This window comes from Papio anubis, chromosome 4, assembly GCF_008728515.1.
Source record: "Papio anubis isolate 15944 chromosome 4, Panubis1.0, whole genome shotgun sequence".
Lineage (NCBI taxonomy): Eukaryota > Metazoa > Chordata > Mammalia > Primates > Cercopithecidae > Papio > Papio anubis.
The window spans coordinates 175812959-175831023 of record NC_044979.1 but is presented as its reverse complement, the minus strand read 5'-3'; the positions used below and the strand labels follow the sequence as shown (position 1 = coordinate 175831023).

Below are 18065 nucleotides of genomic sequence, written 5' to 3'. Positions count from 1 at the left end.
ATAACCATTTTCTGTTTTGTAAAATGGAGATAACACAAAAATTACAGGATTAGGAGAAGACTGACTTCAATGACCTATGAAAGATAGTCAATAATTTTATAGCACATGCTAGTTGCACCATAAGTATTACTCCATTTTTCTTGCCTGTGAGTTTAACCTCATCCTTGGCACATGACAGATGCTCAGTGAATGCTTTCTACATTGGATTAGGGTTGTTGAATTGAAAACATGGGAAGGTGAGGATGAAAGTTTGATCCCTGTCTAAATCACTCAGCCTCATTTTAAAGAAAATCTCTGTTTCATGGTCACAAATTCTAATACCAACCCATTTGTTGGTCGGTTTGTTTGTTTGTTTTTTCCCCACAATTGTGTGTTATTGGCCCTTGGTAAACCACATATGGCATATGAGTGAGTATACGTGTGTGTGAGAATGCCCAGGGTAAACCCACCAGTGCCACCTTGGGACAAGGCAAATTAGGATTTATATGTTCAATGTTCAACACTTATGTCACTATTGGTAGCCAGCACATTGCATTTTTTTTTTTTTTTAAGACAGAGTCTCACTCTGGTTGCCCAGGCTGGAGTGCAGTGGCACGATCTTGGCTCACTGCAAGCTCCACCTCCCAGGTTCATGCCATTCTCCTGCCTCAGCCTCCCAAGTACCTGGGACTACAGGTGCCCCCCCACCACGCCCGGCTAATTTTTTGTATTTTTAGTAGAGATGGGATTTCACCATGTTAGCCAGGATGGTCTCGATTTCCTGATATCATGATCTGCCCGCCTTGACCTCCCAAAGTGTTGGGATTACAGATGTGAGTCACTGTGCCCGGCCTGCATTTCTTACTGTCAGTGGATTTATATCAACATCCTCACATAGACTCAGTGAGAAGGCAGTTTGACCAACATTATTCCATTTGTTGCATAGAGAAATAAAGCCAGAAATAAAAAATAGCGAAGGGGATGTTCCCAAACAAAATGTTCCTCTGTGAAATAATATGGCTCGTAGGAACTGTATGGAGTATGACTGCAGTGATACACTTGCTTTGTTGAAAGTCCAGCCTGTTGTCCAAATGCTATCTAGTGATGTTTTTACCTTTTTTTTTCTCTCTCTCTTACTAAAACCTCCAGAGCCACTGAAAGCCACCATCAGTCCCAGGAAGGTTAAAAGCAGCGTGGGTAGCCAAGTTTCCTTGTCCTGCACCGTGACAGGAACTGAGGACCAGGAACTCTCCTGGTACCGCAATGGTGAAATCCTCAACCCTGGAAAAAATGTGAGGATCACAGGGATCAACCACGAAAACCTTATTATGGATCACATGGTCAAAAGTGACGGGGGCGCATACCAGTGCTTTGTGCGCAAGGACAAGCTGTCCGCTCAAGACTATGTGCAGGTGGTCCTTGAAGGTCAGTGGGCCTCGTTACAGGGTATGGCTGAAAAAGAACCCAAACCCAGAGCCCTCAGAAAAGAAGAAGACAGGGCAAAGCAGTGCTGATCGCTCAGTTCTGGGCTCTCTGTCTGTCTCACCAGCTACTACTCTACCCTAATTTTTCAAGCTAAATCAGGCAAATGGGAGAGAAAGTTCTGATGAGAATGAAATTGTTTCATATTAGAAGTAATGTAAAGTAACATAAATGTTACCCACTCGTTAGTTGTAAGTTATTTGCCAAGAATGAAATCTTAGAAGAAACCACAATTAACAGTTTTGTTGATCATTCATCTCTAGACCAGGGTCTTTCAAGAATACCTTGCTTGGGGAACTTTTTTCTTATTTTTTTTTTTTCTTGAGATGGAGTTTCGCTCTTGTTGCCCAGGCTGGAGTGCAATGGCGCAATCTCAGCTCATCGCAACCTCCAGCTCCTCAGTTCAACCCATTCTCCTGCCTCGGCCTCCCGAGTAGCTGGGATTACAGGCATGAGCCACCACACCTGGCTAAGTTTGTATTTTTAGTAGAGATAGGGTTTCTCCATGTTGGTCAGGCTGGTCCCAAATTACTGATCAGGTGATCCGCCTGCCTCAGCCTCCCAAAGTGCTGGGATAACAGGCATCTTGGGAAACTTTTTTATGTGTTGTGGGATCTTTAGCAGCGTCTTTGGACCTTTTCCACTAGATGTATGCTAGGAGCACCTTCCTCCAAGTTGTTACAACCAAAAATGTCTCCACACATTGCCAGGTGTTTGCTGGGTAGGGTGTAGGCAATAGCCTCCAGTGGAGAAGTACAACTTCAGATTCAAAATGCAGAGCGAAAGGTCAATACAGTGGTTGGTGGAGTGAAAAAATGGCATCTGTTTGGTGCAGTTGTCCCTAGTTCCATCCAAATGTTCACAGATTTAAGTAAATGAAATTTGTGAGGAATTATTTTGTGGTATAATAACAGGTTTTAGGTATGTGATACAGTTTGCTTTTTTTTTTAACTGGTTACTGCATACTAAATCTTCAAGCTGATCAGTCAGCCAGAGAAAGAAGCTATCACGGGCAACATGTGTTTATCACTACATGATTGAACTAGCTTCTATCTATGTATTTGTGTGTCTCGTTGGAAATTATGTCTTTCTATATAATTTAAAATTCATCTGATATCAATTGATTAAAATAATAAAATGATTTTGATATAGCCTAAAGGGAGAACAAATAAAACACATTGATATATGAAAATAAGTTTAAATATATCTTGATTATAAGACCATATTTCTGTTATTCTTTTTTAACCTTAGCTAATTTTTTAAGAAGTAGCAAGCTTAGCAATGAGATTCCTATTTTGATTCAGTCGTTTCATTGCAGACAGTGAGATTTTTAAAGCAGAGGTGAAATTAGCTAAAAGCATGGTATTCATATTAAATGCCTGACACTGTGTTCCGTATAATAATTAAGTGAAGAAAGTAATCAATTTGTGCAGAACCAGTTTGCTAATGATGATGCACTCTAGTCCTTACATAGTCACTATTTTTAGATTCTTTGTAGAAAAAGGAGAGATTACCTGTCTAGGCCCAGTTACCTCGGCAACCATTTCGTGCAACTAAGAAAACCTAAAGACCATATTGATAATCCATAATGATGTCAGAAGAGTTCAGGTTATCAGAGTGACAGCAAGAAAGATTTCAAAGACACTCAGGTCTCCCTGGGAAAATAATGTCTGCTTTCATCTCCAAAAGAGCCTGTCACTTGAACTAAAAAGGGGGCCGAGGAGCACCGCCAGCACACTCGCAGATTTATTTGTCGCATGTCAGCTTCCATTCAGGACAAGAAGCTTCACTTTATTTTTTTTTCTCTTCTGAGAGATGACAGTGCTAATGTAGCAAAAGAAAGCAGAAATGGAATTACAAATACATATCTAGTACCTGCTTTAAAAGAATGTCTGGCTAATTTCCTGTGGAAAACAAAAATACTCCAATTATTCTCACTGAAATAGCGATGGATTAAAGTAAAACTATAAAAATTTGTAATACTATGAACTAGGACTGATCATAGATACAATGGAGAATCTGGGAATATTTCCTATGAGGCTATAAAATGGAATTTAATAACTATAGGTTCAGGATAAAACCATAATACCTTGAAAATGGAATGATTTTTAAAAAAGAATAATAAAGGTTTCCAGTTCTGGGAATGGTAAAATAGCATATATCAGACTAAGTCCCAAGATGATAAAACACAAGAAACTTTGGGAAAAGCAAAAGTATATATAGACACTTGAGAGACACCAAAAGCAAATTGGAGAGTGTCCTCTTCCACTGAGGACACAGCTGAACTCCAAAAATGGGGGGGAGAATGCAAGTGTGCAATAAAAAAAATAATTAGACATACAAAAAACAGGACTCTGCAACCGAAGGACACAAGACAAAGCAAGCAGTAGAAACAAATCATGAGAGGACCCAGACGTTAGAACTGGCAGACAAGGACTTTACAGCTGCTATTTAAAATATGTTCAGTAACTTACAGGAAAATATGGACTGAAAGAGTGAACGTATGGGACAGACTAACAGAGAAATTGAAACTGTGGAAAAGAATCCATAGAAATGAAAAATACATCATATTTGCTTTAATACAAGATTAGAGAAGGAAGAAGAAAGTATCAGTGAACTTGAAGATAAATCTTAGAAAATTATCCAATCTGAAGCATGGGGAGAAAGAAGACTACAAAGAAAATGATTAGAGCTTCAGTGACAAGTAGGACATCATCAGATAACCTGACAGACACGTATGATTAGAGGCCCAGAAAAATAGGAGACAGGGAATGCGGAAGAAAAAAGTATTCAAAGAGATAATGACCTTAGTTTTATCAACTTTGGCATAAAAGTAAGGTTGCAGATCTAAGAAACTCAGCACACTCCAAAAATAAACACAAAGAAAATTCTATGTCAGTACATCAGAGTTAAGCTGCTGAAAACCAAAGATAAAGAGAAAAACTTAAAAATCTGAGGGAGGAAAAATATTACATAAAGGGGACATCAAGAACAAATGGTGGATGATTCATCAGATATTTTGGAGGACAGGAGACAATGGAGCAACATCTGTAAAATATTGAAGAGAAAACGAAAAACAAAGACACAAGCCCTGCCAACGTAGACTTCTATAGCAAAAAAACCAACAACAACCGGCTTTAAAAATGAAGGCAAAATAAAGATATTTTCAGTAATAAAAAGGTGAAAGAATATGATGTCAGCAGCCCTGCACATTAGGAAATGATAAATGAAGTCATGCTGGATGTAGAGAATGGACACTTATAGGATATAGATAACATGAAACAGAAATGGAACATAACATGGAAACATATCTATAGGAACAAATACCATGAGAAATGGTAAACATATTCATAAATATTTAGCAAAATTGTGTTTTATTTTTTAATTTCTTTAAACAATTGATGATTATAACATTATAAAATTACCACACTTGGCCATGTGCTGTGGTTCACACCTGTAATCCCAGCATTTTAGGAAGCAGAGATAGGCGGCTCACTTCAGGTCAGGAGTTTGAGACCAGCCTGGCCAACATGGCAAAATCCCGTCTCTATTAAAAATACAAAAACTAGCCAGGTGTGGTGGCACGTGCCTATAATCCCAACTACAGGCAGAAGCAGGAGAATAGCTTGAACCCAGGAGGTGGAGGTTGCAGTGAGCTGAGATCCTGCTACTGCACTCCAGCCTGGGCGACAGAGTGAGACTCCATCTCTGAAAGTACAATACAATACAATACGATACCAACACTTTATTATAGAATTAATATAATAAATAGATGTAATAACAAAAAGGGAAGAATTATTTGTTGCAAGGGTCATACATTTCACATAAAGTACTGCAATCTTAACTTTTAGTAGACGTAATTTAAAACATACACACCCACATAGATATACATATAGGGGTGTGTGTGTGTGTGTGTGTGTGTGTAAAAATGGAACTTATCTTGTAAATGCAAGATTGGAAGAACATTAAAAATCTAATCTGTGTAAGTGACTATATTAATAGAATAAGGGAGGAAATCCAATTGATTATCTCAATATATACAGAAAAAATCATTTGATGAAACTTGAATCCATTCAGCATAAAGAATCTCCAGCAAACTGGAGACTCTGGAGAGCATCCTTGACCAGGTAAGTGGCATCTGTGAACAATCTACAGCTAAAATCATACTGGTTAAACACTAAATGTTTTTCATTTAAGATTGAGACCAAGGCAAGGATGCCCACATCCACCACTTCTATTCAACATTATACTAGCAACCCTAGTTAAACTTGAGTAGAAATGAAATACATGGAGTTTGGAAAGGGAAAATTTGCAGCTGTCTTAATTACAGGCATTGTTGTTTACAAAGAATATGACAAGGAAACAATAAAGCAATTTCTAAAAGTGAGTTTAAAAAGTCATTGGATATAAGAATGATATACAAAATGCAATTTTATTTCTGTATACTGAGAACAAACAATTGGAAACTAGTATTTTGAAAATTTCATTTACAATAACATAAAACATAAGATAGGAATATATTTAAAACAAATGTGAAAGATTTCAACATACAAAAATACAAAACTCTGCCAATATAAAATTGAAATAACCTAAATAATTGAAAAGATATACCATATTCAAGGATTAGAAAACTAAACATTCTTAAGTTAACAATTCTCTATAAAATGATAAATGTGATTTCAAGCAAAACCAGGGCATGGTTGCTTGTGCCTGTAATCCTAGTATTTTGGGAGGCTGAGGCAGGGAGATCCCTTTAGCCCAGGAGTTTGAGACTGGCCTGGGAAACATGGCAAAACTTCATCTCTACAAAAAAAAAAAAAGAAAGAAAGAAAAAATAGGTGTAGTGGTGTGCACCTGCAGTCCCAGCTACTTGGAAGATTGTGCCACACCAAGGACAACAGAGGGAAACACTGTCTCCAAAAAAACAAAAACAAAAAACATACACACACATACATATGTACCTTTTCAACAAATTAACACTGAAACAACTCAATAAATGTATGGCAAAGAATGAGTATTAATCCCTACATCACACTTCATATCCACACAGAATTAAGTTGCTATCCATATAGAATTGAATATAAAGTATAAAGCAATACAGTCTCCAAAAGAAAACATAGAATAATTCTTCATGATTTGCAAATAGGTAACAATTTCTTAGGACACAGAAACCATTAAATGTCAACACAAGTACATTATTAAGAAAAGATAAAGGCAACCACAGACTGGGATAAAATATTTTATACACACACAAATATATGTGCTATATATATGTTGACAGATATAATCTCTATAGGATATCTGACAAATGTATCAGATCATTATAAGATATCTGACATAGATACTCTATATATTTCCTTGTATTTCAAATACAGAAAGATTTAAATTTGTTGTATTCCACAACAAATCAAGAACAAAAAGGCAAACAGTCTAATATAACAATGGCCAAAGATTTGAGCAGATACTCACTAAAGGAAACACACGGCTGGCCAATAGGCACATAAAACACGTACCTTCCATATGGTATTTCTGGGAAAAATATACAACCTGCATTTAGTCGTGAGGAAATATGAGACAAACCCAATTTCAGCAACTGACTACAAAATTACTCTTCAAAAATATAAAAGTCAAGAAACACAAAAGAGGCTGAAGAATATTCCAGATGAAAAGAGACTGAAATGACATGAAACATAAATAATGGGTGACACAGACTCCACTGGAAAAAAACAGTGACGAAAGATATTAGTGGTCAACAGACAGAATTTTGCTGTGAACAGTGCGTTAGATAATAGTACTGTTCCAAAGTCACATCTTCTAATTATATTCTAGGTGTACTCTGGCTGTGATGAAATATATGCACGTACAAAGCATGCGTACTCTATTATTATGTTTCTTCTAAGCTCAAGCACAGGCAAAACCAGCACATCCTAAGAGGAATCATAGCAGTGATCTATGTTGGATGGGGGTTTATTGAAAGGAGCCCTTAGGGAATTTTGGTGATGGAAATGTTTTATATCTTGATCATTTTGGTGGTTATTCTGGTGTGTATATTTAGCAAAACTAAGCTATACACTTAAGATCTGTATATTTCACTGTATGTAAAATTTACCTACAAAAAGAGAAGTATAACCGAAGAACACTTTGCTAAACCCATGAGTTTACAGAGCTTAATGTAAAAACGAGTGAAAAGAAATCTACAGCTAAACACACTTTACAAAAACCACGGAATTATGAAGGACACGTGAAATAACTCCAGTACTCCTAAACATTAACGACTGATCACGGACAATGAATAGCAATCATGATGACATCTAACTTCTCCGTAAAATTAAACACAGGACGTGATGAGGCAACGTCTGCAGTGCGTTAAAGACAAAAGCATCGATTTTGCATGTTAATATTTTAAAGGTTTCTTTTTCATCTCTGACAGTAAGAGACAAAATGCTTACAACCCAAGGACACTGCAATATGCTACTTATGAGCATATCTTGGAGAAAACAAACTCCAGGGCCTTCTCCAGCCACCTGAAACATGAGCTGGAATGAATAAGTGAGATTCAGGAATTTGGGAAGGAATAGATGGTAGAGGGGTGCAGGGAAGAGCTGCAGCACAGCCCCACCATCATGAAGGGCCTACATAACTGGCCTCCCCGGCCAAGAACTAGGCCCCAAGGTTTTGGGGGAATGAGTGGCACTTTCCTCAAGGATGTTTGGAACTATTAACCATTCACTGTTGCCTTTCCCTGATGGAATTGCAAGCTATCCTAAATTTTGCTTGCCTCCTTTGTTTTTGTTGATAATACTTTCCAATTTTCAAGAAGAAAGATATTCAAAAATGGAGATATATTTTTTATAATAAAAATTTAAAACTAAAAAAAAATCTAGTCATTCTTATCATTTGTTATGGGACAACCCTTTAATTGAACACAAAAATTCTTTTAAAAAATAAAAAATGTCCCCTCCAGCAAGGTCTCTTACCAGACTCAGAAATCCTGTGGCATGTGATTACAATTATGTCAAAATGACCCACTTATGCCTAGAAAAAATGTGTCACAGTGTTGATTTGTATGCCTGAGGCTGGCTGACCTATTGGTAACTTTTCTTCTGATTTTCATACATTTCCTTTAATATGCATGTATTGCTTTTTATAAATGGAAAAACATATATAAAATAAACATGCATTTGTAACTATAATAAGAGAAAAAACCATATGGATGATAGAAAAATAATGGAATATGAAAATTTGATCTATGTAAACATACTGAAAATTTCTGTGGAAACTTCTCTGAGATTAAGATCCTAGTTTGCCTGCAACAGTTCTGGGTCGTGCCTGTTCTCTTGGCATAATTAGTAGTCATTTCTGTTTCAGCCTCAAAAGTGTCCCAGGTTGGATGTTAAATTATATGACCGGCCTACTTAAGTTACTTTTAGAGATATTTAAAACATGCTTAAGTACCCACCCTACTTAAGGGATCTTTAGAGGTTTTTAATACACGGCATTTAATGCAAACTTTATTTAGCTTCTGCCCATTCTCAGAGACTTCGTGGAAGTTTGCATGCAGTTACCATTTGTAATTAAAGCTGTAAAAGAGGAATTCTTACGAGAAAATGATGAAGATGAGATCATCAGTCTCTCAGTAGTCTCCTTTATTCCTGTAAACAATTCCCTAGTGAGAAAACCCCAAATAACTTGAGGAAGTATTAGGTTGGTGCAAAAGTATTTGCTGTTTTGGCCATTACTTTTTGCAATCACTCTTGCATCAGCCTAACAGATAAAGTGACTGTGGAGGTGAGCGGATGTGAATTTTCCCTCTATTTATAACTTTGTGTGAGGAAACACCAGTTTTAAACTAGGGACTTCTTGGGAGCTGTGATTGTTTAACCCGAACATCTAAGTTGTATTACCATTCCTCTTAAGTCAGTCAGGAAATACAGAAACAGTTTATGAAAGCTTGCTAATGCTGTGCTTACCTGTTTTGAAAATAGTGAACTCTTGTTCTGATTAACGTTTTGCCTTATCAATAAAACCAGACCTTTTTGGTAATGTTGAACAACTACGACATCTACCTCCTAGACATTAAAGAAATGTACTTGGAAGTTCTTTAATTATTTGTATGTGCCACTTTCTTCCATAATTTGTTTTCCTGCAGATGGAACTCCCAAAATTATTTCTGCCTTTAGTGAAAAGGTGGTGAGTCCGGCAGAGCCGGTTTCCCTTATGTGCAACGTGAAGGGAACACCTTTGCCCACGATCACGTGGACGCTGGACGACGACCCCATTCTCAAGGGTGGCAGTCACCGCATCAGCCAGATGATCACGTCGGAGGGGAACGTGGTCAGCTACCTGAACATCTCCAGCTCGCAGGTCCGGGACGGGGGAGTCTACCGCTGCACTGCCAACAACTCGGCGGGAGTCGTCCTGTACCAGGCTCGAATAAACGTAAGAGGTGCTTGTCAAATCAGCTCCTCAAAAAAACACACATAACTCATTGTAGTGGAGAAGAAGATTTCTGCATGCACCGAGCTGGGTCTTGGAATGCCAGAGCGGATTAACTGTTGCTTTCCATTTCCTGCCCTCTCCTTCCTACTCAGGAATGGCACTGACTGGGTTAATGTTGGAAATGGCATTTTGGTTTCTGTAGTCAGCTTGTTCTTTTTTACTCTAGATCCGTTCACCTGATGTTTCCTTTCCTGGTTTATGCTCTGCATGCCCTTTCCCTTCTCCTCCTCTTCGGTTCTTCCACATTCATGGTAAACCTTCATGTACATGGTATTAAACTTACATTCATGCTGCAACGTGGCGTAACCTCCATCGTCATCCTGGATTTTACAGAGAGAGTTAAACAATTGATCAATGGCTGCCAGTGTTTTCACCAAAAGTGCATGATTGTCCAGTGTAGACTAGTTGCTTTCTATTAATTAAATTGCCTTTTATCTTGTAATTTTTAATTCAAAACATTTTCATAGAAGTAGCAGATAAAGTATTTAACACTTAATTCATTTGAATTTAAGAAAAGGAAAGAAAAACCTTCTTTGTAGAAAATGCCACATGCAAAAATATTTGTTTAACTGAAAAAGATGTGCTTACATGAATAGAATCTACATTTTTAACTCAAGGAAAAGCGTCCCCATCTCCCCACATGAGATGTACCCTTAAATTATTTTCAAGAGTTTCTTTGTGTCTCTCCAGGGCCTGCAAGCATTCGACCAATGAAAAACATCACAGCAATAGCGGGACGGGACACATATATTCACTGTCGTGTGATTGGCTACCCGTATTACTCCATTAAATGGTACAAGAACTCTAACCTGCTTCCTTTCAACCACCGCCAAGTGGCATTTGAGAACAATGGAACTCTTAAACTTTCGGATGTGCAAAAGGAAGTGGACGAGGGGGAGTACACGTGCAACGTGTTGGTTCAACCACAACTCTCCACCAGCCAGAGCGTCCACGTGACCGTGAAAGGTAAGCCCTGTTCTTCCGGTTCCCACACATCTCATTCCAAAGCCCGACTACTTCCCAGACCAATGATTTGAAGTCGGGTAATCTAAGATCTGCTTATTTAGAGCAGGATAATTGTACAGGGTGAAGAATGACAGGGAACATGAGATGTCCTCTTTACTACTGACTGAATCTTCACAGGACCTTTAGTTGATCTAATTTTCTCTCCAGGTGGAATTTTGGCTTGCTTTTCCAGAGGGCACGTGTTGTTAACATTACAACAGAAAAAAAAAAAAAAAAAAAAAAAAGAGGCACATCATTGGCTTGGTTATCTAGTCGTCTTTCAGATAATTTTTAAGTGGATAACTTTCTTTTCCTCAAACCTCCTAAAAGCAAGGTCTCTTAGAATGTAACTGGAAGGGATTTTCTGTATTGAATGAGGATTTCAAACAAACGTCTTATCTTCTGTAGATGAGCAGGTCAAAGCAACAACATAGAAATTATATGTTTAAAGGATTCCACAGAGCGTTTTTCTCATTAAATTATTTGCATCATGGCATGGACTGTCATGGAATCTACCTGTCAGGATGATCTTTAGAGATCCTGCATTTCAACTACAATTTCCTTACCAGAAAAAACAATAAGGTGATCAGACTCATCCAAGGATATACAGCTTTGTAGTGGCAGAACCTTAGATAGGCTCGTTTCTTCTATTCTCCAAGTCAGTTTCCTGAGCTGAATATGAAATAAAATTGTTTTAATTATGTAAATAATCTACCTGAGATAGGTCCTAGGAATAGAACTAATATGTTATAAAACTGTTTCTAAAACCTGTAGGTGTTGCTTCTAGCCGCACTGAGCTGCCTTTCTGAGATGTCCAATGTATCTCCCCAAGTACCAATAATTGGCTTTTAGTTGCCCTTGTTACAAAGTTGCATGGGTTTCCTGTGGTCTTCTCCAACCTTCTTTTCCTACGGACCCTGTGAGTTTTACTTTATTGAGAACACCTACAAACACACACATACGAAAATAATAATATATGTATATTATTATTATGGGGCATATATATATTACATACATTATATATTGTAGAATATGTATTGTGTATTGTATATTAGATATGACTGCACATATAATAACCATGTGTCTTGAGAATTTCCTCAAATCACTAGATATTCTTGGTAAACCAGGCTGGTAATAGCTGCATAAAGGTTCGTTTTGTGGTTGTGTTTATTCTTTAATCCTCATTTACAGAACATCTGCTTCATGCCAGGCACTACTCTAGACACGGAGGAATGCAATAATGAAAAAGGTCTGCAAAGTCCTTCCCCTCATTGACTCTCTTCTCAGTCAGGAGAGAGAAACAATAAACAAATAAAGCAAGTGAATAAACCAGAAAACACCTAATGGTACTCCATACTATACAGAGAATTAAAACATGGCAGTATCTTAATGGTTCATTACAATAGTCAGATGCCATATCAACACATTTGCTGTACTCTGCCATCTTAAAATTCACTGGTCTGTCATACCCGTGGAAGGAATGTTTTACCCACACATGATTTTGTAACATAAAAAGTTGATCATTTGGAAGTGATTGGTTCACCGTGTTATGCAGATCTTCCCAATGTTGATACAATTTGTTATACAATATCAAAATATCACAACTACTAACATTACCATGATCTCATCAGAAAGTCTTCAAGTAAACTGTCAAGTTCATGCTGATGGACACAAGTTTTCTAAAATTCTATTCTTTCTTGAAAGATTCAATTTTATTATTTATAATAAACACCATCAATTGTAATCGTAGGAATGATGGGCTCATTTCTCTGTAAGAAATTGTTTGACAAATAGAAAAGACTGCATAACCATTGATTTTAGGTAGCCATTCTTTTAAGAAAGAAATGGAATTCCATGAAAAAAAAAAAAAAGCAGCTGCTCAAATTTGCAACTTAAGCAAGCACAGACATACTCTGACATGAAGTATGACATTCACGTCAGACATACTCTGACATGAAGAAGACAGCCCCATGCTGCTCAGGAGGCAGAGGACACACTGTGCCTTCTTCCCATTTATTACACAGGACATACAACATTAAAAAGAACATGAGCTTTAGGGTAAAAATGTAATAAAACTGTTCTTTTTCTTGCTTCATTAAGTGTCTGTAAATGAATCTGGCATTTTTAAAAATCCAACTCAGACTATGCGTTGGTAAACAGTACAATGAACAGTCATCCTGTTAATGTCACTGCTGGGATTCATGGTAAGGCTCAGCAGTCCCACCCACCATGGCTTTTGCTCCAACGGTGCAAATATCAACACCATGAGAAAGGCAAACAGCACCTCAGCATTGTCATGAAAAAGATTTTCTTCTTAGAAATCACCTAAAATGGTCTCAGGGATCCCTACAGGTCTGTGAGCTACATTTTGAAAACATCTAATACAGTGCTAAAATTTGAGTTTATTTCTAATGTTTGACCATTAGAAATAAGGTATCAAATGAACTTCTTTACGCATTGGCCTTTGGCTGATTTTAAGATCATTTTTTTCAAGAAAAATTTCCAGAAGTATGTCCATTGAATAAATAGGTATAATATTTTAATGTAATTTTTAGGAGACATAAATTTAAACAAAAGCTCTTTGAATCATTAACTTTTGCTCTTTAAATTTGCCAGATCATTATAAATCAGTGTATTCATCTTGATCCTTTTGAAGTGACAGAAACCAATTCAAACTAGCTTATGGCCAAAAGAATAATTTATCGTCTCTTAGAAACAATATATTTGTGATTTTAGGAAGTAATTCTATTGAATAATTTTGTCTTCAGCAGCTTCTTTTCTTCTAAACACATATCATATAGTATAAAACTTGTCAGCTTTATAAAACAAGTACTTGCAATATAAAACAAGTACTTGCAAACAAAGGAATAAAACTTTATAAAACAAGTACTTGCAGTATAAAACAAGTACTTGCAAACAAAGGAAGGAAAATATTATTTTATGTGGTATTTTATTGCCTGGAAAGAAACGGAAGTTGTTGGGATTTGAGGCTTGCAAAATTTATCAGAATAGTCAGGAAAAGCTGCCTTGAAAATGTGAGACTTTGAGCAAAGATGTGGAGGGGTTTGAGACAGTTCATAGGTAAAGGGAAGAGATAGAACCACGGTGTTTAGAGTTTGCCTGGCAAGCTTGAGGAATAACAGAAGGCTGGTGTGGCGGGAGCCAAGTGAACAAGAAAACATTAAGAGGTCCTGAGTCAGAAGGAGCAGAACCTTTTCATGGGGGACTTACTAGATCAGGACTTCGGTTTTCAGGACATGGGGTTTTATGCTGAGTGAGATGGGGGCTTTGTTGTATGACTTTAAAAAGAAAAGTCACATGGCCAGACTAAGGTTTTAAAAGGATGCTTTTAGCCAGGTATGGTAGGACGAGCCTGTAGTCCCAGCTACTCCAGAGGCTGAGACAGGAGAATACTTCAAGTCCAGTAGTTTGAGGTTGTGGTGCACTGTATTTGCACCTGTGAACAGCCACTGCACTCCAGCCTGGGCAACATAGTGAGACCCCATCTCTAAAAAAAAAAAGAATAAGGATGCATCTTATTCCTGTGCTGAGAATGGTCTATGCAGGGAAAGGGAGCAAGTAGAATGACCTGTTGGAAAGTGAATCCAAGTGAGAGATGGTGGTGGGGGAGAGCAGAGGAGGTGATGGGTAGAAGACAGACTCTGGATCCATTTTGAAGGTCTATTTAATCGGTTTTCCTAGTGGTTGGATACAGGTGTGAGGAACATAAAGACATCAAGGATCAGGTCAGGCTTCTGACCTGAGTGTCAGGAAGAATGGCATTGCTTTCTACTGAGTGAGCAGAAGATGCAGTGCACCGGTTTAAGGAAGGCGATGAGGAGTCTAGTTATCGATGTGTTGAGATTGAAATACACACTAAACAAGTAAGTGGATGCTCTCAGTAGGAAATTAGATATGGGAGAGTAGAGTTCAGGAATCCAGGCTGCAGACCTGGGGACATCAGTGAACAGATGATGCTCAACACCACAGCGTGGGTGGGACCCTCACGGGACTTCATGCACCACACCGCAGGTTTTGACTTCGTATGGACAGGCTGCCCCAGCCCCCAGTCAGGCTCACATTAGAACCTTTCACCAAATATCTGAAGATAAAGTCTGACAAAAATTCAAACAAGGATTGTTTGAAATGTAAGTTTATCTCTTTTTAGATTTCCCAGATTCGCACAGATCCATGTATTGACTATGACCCTATTGGTTGCAAGGTGCAAGAACCCAAATTACCTTTTCTTCAACAGCCAAGTGCAGAGGCACACTGCTGTAATCCCAGCTACTTGGGAGGCCTAGGTGTGATGTGGTACGCAACTGTAGTTCCAGCTACTCCGGAGACTGAGACAGGAGAATGGCTTGAGGCCAGGAGTGCAAGGCTACGGTGAACTACTTCCAAAACACAGTAACAATTATACCCCATTCACAATCTTAGCCTTTACTCAGAACTTAGAAGGGTCTTAAACAAATTGACTTCTGAACATTTAAATTTACGTTTTAAAATGTTTTAATCTCAGCACTTTGGGAGACCGAGGCAGGAGGATCACTTGAGGCCGGGAGTTCAAGATCAGCCTGGCCACCATAGCAAAACCCGGTCTCTACTAAGAATACAAAAAGTAGCCAGGCATGTTGGCACACACCTGTAATCCTAGCTACTCGGGTGGCTGAGGAGGGAGGGTATCTTGAACCCAGGAGGTGGAGGTTGCAGTGAGCCAAGATAGCACCACTGCACTCCAGACTGGGTGACAGAGCAAGATTCTGTCTCAAAATAATAATAATAATAATAATAATAAATCAACAAATAAGCTGTTTTTAAAAGAAATATTAATATGTAAATTAAATTATACTCCAACGGTCAGGATTGTAGTTCATCAAGGCTTTTTAAAAATTAACAACCGAGTATTAGGGGAGGAAAATAAGAAATCAGCTAAATTTTAGGAAAGGACTTAGAATTTTGGCTCTCCCTGTGGGTTAGGCTTGAAAGAGACTTTCTTAGTCTTTTCATGTAAATGCAGCTCCACTGCCTTTCCTGGGAGACCACACAGTGACTCTCTCACCCAGCTAATTTTGGAAGAGCAAACCTGAAGCCTTAAAAATTGGCTTCCTTGGGAAGTAGAAGTGACCCAGTTGATCCCAGCAATATTGCTGCCAACAGTGAAACCAAATTACTGTTATCTTGCCTCCAGGAGGTTCATTTTAAATATTGGATATAGTGGAGAGTATGTGCATATGTGTTTAGGTGATATTTGGAAACAATACTATTTTTTCATCATGTCTTTTTTTGATAGTAGTCATAACCCTTTGCTTATTTTAGAGCATATGCCTGCAATAAATTTTTTAAATTTCAAAGATTGATATAAATAACATGCTTATTATTGATGGTGGTTGAAGCTTAAACAGTTCTGAAATATATGTAACTATCCAGAAGTGCAAGTTTGCTGCCTTCAAACATATAGGCAGAAGTAAAAGTCCAAATCTCTTCTTTCACTTCATTTCGATTTAACAAGCAGATTTATATTTAACACATTTTCAAGCTTTGTCTTTCCCTTTTTAGGTGCCACATTGAACTTGAACGGTGCTTAATTGAGTGTTCTAATTGCCGGGAATCAACACTGCCAGGAAAGTTAATTGACTGCGGGATAAAAATGTCACCTTCTATTTATATTTATATAAAACTTTGTAGTTTACAAAACACTTTCATCTGTGTCACCTTAATTAATACAGTGACTCTGTAATGTAGATAAAGCGTAATCAGGGAAAGAATAGAAGAGGGATGAGGCTGCGCAGTCTTCCAGTAATACATTCAAGACTCAAACGCTGATGTTTTGATTCCAACACAACCCCATGGTGACTCCCAGAAGAATAATTCGTATTGCAGTGGGAAACCGGGGTAGGAGTGGAGAGAGATGAATACAAAGGACCCTGGAATAAAGCTATTTTAAAAGTCAAGACAAACAACATGTTAAAATGTAGGGCAAAAGATATTGAGGGACTGATTTAAGAGAGATAGAATTTGTTGAATTGGAGAGAGGAAAAGCAGAGAATGGATTTGGTGAAAGAGGGCAGGTCAGAATGAGAAATGACTCCAGAAGCTTTTGCTTGGGAGATGGGGGAGCTGAGAGGAGTGATGTGGCACCTGAGTGCCTTGGCGAAAGCCTTTGGGTGACGGGATTGGTCTGAAGTGCCTGTGTATCACCATTCTGGCTTCAGACCATGGGGATTTAAAAAAAATAGACAGGAAAGCAGACTAAAATTCATAGAGAAAGATAGTTAAAATTACAGGTAAATAAATGTCTAAGAAGCACCAAGCTTTCAGAGTTATATTTTATAATGATTTTTAAAAGTTAATATTTGCCGGTAGTGAGATGAAATGGCCATGCTAGGAATGCAGAGAACAACCAGAAACATCCACTTTTACATGTTTCATTCACTGTCTATATTTGTGGCAATTTCCCATTTTAATGTACCACAATTTTTTTTTTTTTACCCTGTCCTCCTTCAAATTGAAAGGAGAATTAGATGTCACTGCCAGGGTTTCCAGCTCTTGTGTTGGTGGCACTTTGTGTACCGTAGCCCAACAGGAACACTGTTCTGCACATTTTGATGTTAAAATCCTGCTTCCATGCAGCTTTTTGTCCTATGCTGCGTCTCGTCTGTCACTATAACGTCTTGCTGGATTGCTGTTGGTGCAAGTGGGGAAATGAATGCTGAGTTAAGGCGCGGTGGCTCAAGCCTGTAATCCCAGCACTTTGGGAGGCTGAGACTGGCGGATCACGAGGTCAGGAGATCAAGACCATCCTGGCTAACACGGTGAAACCCCGTCTCTACTAAAACATACAAAAACTAGCCGGGCGAGGTGGCGGGCGTCTGTAGTCCCAGCTACTCGGGAGGCTGAGGCAGGAGAATGGCGTAAACCCGGAAGGCGGAGCTTGCAGTGAGCTGAGATCCGGCCACTGCACTCCAGCCCGGGCGACAGAGCGAGACCCCGTCTCAAAAAAAAAAAAAAAAAAAAGTGCTGTGAGTTTGTCCGCTCGCCTTCCACTCGAGGTGAGCGGCTGGGGATGCCGTCTTCTAATGGCATCATTCTTCAAGGGC

The 18065-nt window shown here is 38.4% G+C and overlaps 1 protein-coding gene across 2 annotated transcripts in view; it reads left to right on the top strand.

The window, feature by feature from the left end:
- The window catches only part of DSCAM (DS cell adhesion molecule), an 825379-nt gene that overhangs the window by 509036 nt on the left and 298278 nt on the right, over nucleotides 1-18065 (top strand). For both annotated transcript variants that reach the window (XM_017956431.3, XM_031664941.1), the window contains exons 6-8: nucleotides 1129-1404; nucleotides 9611-9907; nucleotides 10651-10926. In XM_017956431.3, the coding sequence (XP_017811920.1) occupies nucleotides 1129-1404; nucleotides 9611-9907; nucleotides 10651-10926 (849 nt within the window). The remainder of the gene's footprint in view (nucleotides 1-1128; nucleotides 1405-9610; nucleotides 9908-10650; nucleotides 10927-18065) is intronic.